General features: G+C 30.9%; 1 protein-coding gene across 3 annotated transcripts; it reads right to left on the reverse strand.

The window, feature by feature from the left end:
• Positions 1–675: 675 nt before the first annotated feature.
• Positions 676–3,909, reverse strand: LOC109341910 (reticulon-like protein B8). Of its 3 annotated transcripts, none has more exons than XM_019579882.1 (6): positions 3,786–3,909; positions 2,778–2,957; positions 2,513–2,693; positions 2,263–2,404; positions 1,263–1,332; positions 676–926 (listed from the first exon to the last, which is right to left on the reverse strand). In XM_019579882.1, the coding sequence occupies exons 1-6, from the start codon at positions 3,877–3,879 to the stop codon at positions 769–771; spliced, it is 825 nt and encodes a 274-aa protein (XP_019435427.1). In that variant the 5' UTR covers positions 3,880–3,909; the 3' UTR covers positions 676–768. The 3 variants fall into 3 exon arrangements, with proteins under 3 accessions (XP_019435427.1, XP_019435426.1, XP_019435428.1); XM_019579881.1 differs by having other exon boundaries at positions 2,263–2,410; XM_019579883.1 differs by having other exon boundaries at positions 2,263–2,410; positions 2,778–2,962; positions 3,786–3,887.
• Positions 3,910–4,579: the final 670 nt, after the last annotated feature.

Consider the following 4,579-nt stretch of genomic DNA (forward strand, 5'->3'; position numbering starts at 1 on the left):
GCCGGTTCACCGGTTTTGACCGGTTTGATACTTGGCCGGTTCAACTCCTGTACCGTACCAGTTAGGGGACCGATTCACCGGTTGAACCGGCCGGTACGGTTTTAATAACTATGATATGAACTTTTTTATTAGTTAGTCCTAAGAAACCAAACCAAACATTAAAATATTTTTTCAATGTATTATGAAATGTAATTTTGTAATTTTTTACTTCAAGTATTGAATCACATGTCTAACTTAAGAGGAGATTTAATATTTCATTCCTACAAAGACAACCATGTTGTATTATAAAGGTTGTTAGAAAGTATTTTGCTGTAAAGAAGTTCAAAACACAAAAGAAGAAATATCTAAAAGGCAGTTGTAAAAATGAATAAGCTCTTTTTTTATACTACTGTGAATATTCTCTTACCTTTTTGGGTAAGGAACTAATCCATTTTAGGTTTGTGATCGCACCTCCCAACAAATATTGATCTCATGAATCGAATCATCAACCTTAGAGATCTAATGAAACTTTATATCACTAGACCAACACATTGTTCATGAACAAACTCTTGACATATATATATATATATTTAAAGACAGCCAATAAAATGTTAACAACACATTAAACATTTAATTTTAATTAAAATTTAATCATCAATCATATCACAAAAAAGCAAAAGTAAATTTGTTTTTAAATATGACATGTTATATATATATATATATATATATATTTCTTTCCAAAATCTCTTCCTTCATGTTTTCCCAAAACACATTGTCATAAGAATAAATCTATTGATGCTTCTTTCCCTTGGGGATTTTGCTAAGAAAACCAGCATCAACTTTGCGGTAGTTATGTTGCACCTGATCAAGGACCTTGTACACAAAGTTGTCAACTTCATCTTCATGCTTCTCATACAGAACTGGTAGTGTGTGTGCACCAACAAAACCTAACCACATAATGTAAGTTTTAGCTACCAACTATAACATCATAACCATATTGTTGTTAAACCGAACCGAACCGAAAGGTATCACCCTTTTGAACATGGGCATTCATCCTTAAAAGGTTTGCTTTACCATCAAAGAAATGCATGTTATATGACTTCCATAAGTTCAACTATTCATGTTTTTGTGAGAAAACATTAAATAATGCTAGTTGAAAATTGAAGTATATTTTAGAAACTTTGTCTATCTTGATTAATTACTTCAGCAAACAATCTGGTAAGTACACTTAAACACAAGAATATTCGGTATATCAACCGATGAAAAGAAAACAAGTCGCTTACCAATATACATGACAGTCAAAAAGTTGCACCAGCTACCAATCACAGCACCAGCCAACAAGCTTACTACAGCCTGCACATGTTTTAATCATTCATTACAAACTCCTTAGAAGAAATATATTTATTTTTCTAGTATATGCAAATAAATATAAGGTATATAAATGGTTAACAACAAGCTATATAATTGATGGCAAAGTATAAAATGCATCATTATGCTTGTGCATTCAAGTACTCCCTACAACCATGCTCATTATTATACTCCAAATCAAAGTAAAAAACTAATCCTTTTATTGGTCCATTAACTTTACAATCTTTGTTTCCCCAATTCAATGTATATCATCCCTCCTTCTCCCCCACCCAATCACAGCACTCTACATTCTCCTTGAAGAGTAATGTTTTCACATCTCTAACAAAAACTAAAGTAACTTAAGCAAGCGTAACTGCATAATATACAATTATGATGGTTATTATCATATCAGACAGCTCAAAACCAAATGACTTTTACAAGTTACTGCTTCAGAATGTTTAGTTGACGTGACAAGTTTTCACAAACTCAAGAACTTTATCACTTTCTGCACTGCAGAAGGTTTAATATAAAGACTCTCATACCAAAATTTCAACAGAAAACCAGCAGCATCGATGACTAATATCAATAACATGTCACAATTAAAAAATAAAAAAAGGACGGCCTAGTGGGATATGGGGAGGAATAGATGTATGCATCCTTACCCTTATAAGCAAAAAGGTCGTTTTCAGGATTTGAATCCATGACCTTCAGGTCAAAATGCAAATAATCTTACCGTTGGGCTGAGACTCAACATCTCACAATTAAATTTTTTGAAGAAAACAAAAAAATGAATTGAAATTGATTGAAAAATAAGCAATGAAGTAAACACTAGTGTCAAAAAACTGAAGAATGATTCAGCCCCAAAGTTATGTTTTAAGCATGAACCTAGATTATAGATAACAATACCAAAGTAAGCAAACATAAGCTCAAACATACAATAAGAAATTGCTTCAGGTTTCCTCCACATGCAATATCTTGAAGAAATCTCAAACCACGATTAACCTCAGTACCAACCATAGTAGCAATATTCACAAAGAAATCTTCTGGGATAACAAAGCGGGGAGCTTTAGATGGGTTCCTGTCACCACAGAGAACAAAGCATACTTACTTCAACCAGTAAAGTTGTATAAATTCATTTACATAAAGTCAGATAACAAAAGAAGAGAGATTAAGATGGTTGGATAACCTGTTAAGCAAGCCAGATGCATTTGTCCAAAGAAACTGCACAAACATGCCAAGAACCAGAGCAAAGCATAAAAGACTCAGGAAATTATAATTAAGCCATTCAAAAAGCACCCATACAATTGTTGCAGCAGTTAAAACGCTAGCAGAGATCTTCTTGTTCCTCCATAACAAGCAATCAGCAGCTACATCATTCAAATGGATAACAATTTCAAATGAGGCCAGCCAAACTAATAGATTTCACAGAAAATTGACTAGAACTACCATACATTTTCCACCCCCTAAAATGTGGTGCACGGGTTTTTGGCGTCCAAACAGTCTATTGAACTGAGTGGCCACTGAGCTTGACTTCTCTTCCTCAAAGAATGACACAGATTTGTGCTTATCAGCAAGTGTTTCCACGATGTTGTTAAAAAGGTTTTCGGGTGTAATCTTATCAGACATTGTTCCTGTGCTACAAAGAACAAAAAATAACATTAAATGTATCATAAACCATGTATTACAAAACTAACACACTCAAAGTGAATGTAAGAGATTCAATTTTGTTTTCCAAAACATAACATAAGAGGGTCTCTTACTGTTACTACAAGTTAAACATTCGTAAAGCTCACAAGGAGATCCACTCCATACAAACACGAACATGGAATCCACGTACACACTTCATCCATGTCTCTCTTCAACCAACACATAATATGAATGTATATGCAAAAACTTGAATTCACAATCCGAATAAACATTATAGATTTACTTCCATGACAGCAATTTGTTATTATTATGTGCTTTGTCCATTTTCAAAGCACAAACCATGAAAAGAATCCCAACATAGCAAGTTCACAATCATATAATCAAATACCAAAAAGTGCAAATAAAGAAAGAAATAATAAAATATGATCTCTTTTTTAGCTTAAAAGTAAAGTTGATAAGACAGAATCACTTTTAGCAACTGAATTGAGAAGAAAAAAGGGGTAGCGCAAGTTTTCGTTTTTCGTTTTCTTTAATTCCTGAATTGAGAAGCAGAAGCAAAAAAAAACGATTTTGACTTATGATAATGACATGGGTCAATAAACAAAGAAATTAAGAGTTGATTTGACTCCATGAAACATTAGCAAATACACTTTCATGTTAATAAGTACATAGATATAAAGTGAAATTAACAACTCTAAGGGAAAGTAAACAAACGAAATGAGAAAAGAATTGAAGAAATTAACTAAAACAAGTTTGCATGAATTAAATTATAGGTATAGAAAGAAGAGAAGGAAATGGTTTGAAGCACAAACCAGAGGATAATGAGAAATAAGATGAAGCAAGAAAAGTAGTGGGCACTGAAAAGCGAAGATAGAAAAAGTGATTGTGATTGAGCTTATAATTCATGAGAAAGGGTATAATGGTAATAGAGCGTCCTTTCTAACACGCATCTATCACCCACGTTTATTTTGCATTCCTAATACAATAAAATATAATTTGGCTATAATAATAAATAAATGTTTTCTTCACTTTAGGTTGTTTTCTTGTCTAATAGTTGAGGATTAAAAAATATAATATTTGAAAAAATAAATTCACCATCTATTAAAATACTTAATGTTTAATTTTATAACAATTAACTATTATTTTTAGTCTATTATCCTTATTTCTTAGAGGTAAAGTAAATAATTAAGTGCAACCACCACTCCATTAATTCACCATTTCAAATTTTGAATACAACGTTGCATCAAAATAAATTATAAGTTTATAATTGCTTTTGGTATAAAAAAAGATATGTCATATAGTAAATAATTAATCTCTTTCAGCAATTAAATTAAAAAGTTCTCTAGATATTATACATTTATTAATAAAAAAATTAATCAACATAAGCTATATTTTATAAAATTATTAATAATATAAATTTAACATTATTTAATTAGGAGAAATGTATGCACCGACATTATATGACTTTATGAGTTTTATACACCATCATTGCATCAATCATAGTTCATATTTAATCGTTGTTGGCTTAAAAAAATATAAATAAATAATAAATGATATACTTACAATATATAAATCTTTATACTAATAATTCATATATATATATATA

Source organism: Lupinus angustifolius, unplaced genomic scaffold (genome assembly GCF_001865875.1).
Source record: "Lupinus angustifolius cultivar Tanjil unplaced genomic scaffold, LupAngTanjil_v1.0 Scaffold_871, whole genome shotgun sequence".
In the NCBI taxonomy this organism is placed as follows: Eukaryota; Viridiplantae; Streptophyta; class Magnoliopsida; order Fabales; family Fabaceae; genus Lupinus; species Lupinus angustifolius.

Bases quoted from the DNA above. Each gene is read 5' to 3' on its own strand.
- LOC109341910 (XM_019579881.1), bottom strand. From the start codon at position 3,879: ATGAATTATAAGCTCAATCACAATCACTTTTTCTATCTTCGCTTTTCA. The intron at 2,694-2,777 runs GTATGGTAGTTC...TGAATGATGTAG, and splicing joins CATTTTAGGGGGTGGAAAAT to CTGCTGATTGCTTGTTATGG. The intron at 1,333-2,262 runs GTATGTTTGAGC...AAACATGTGCAG, and splicing joins ACCTGAAGCAATTTCTTATT to GCTGTAGTAAGCTTGTTGGC.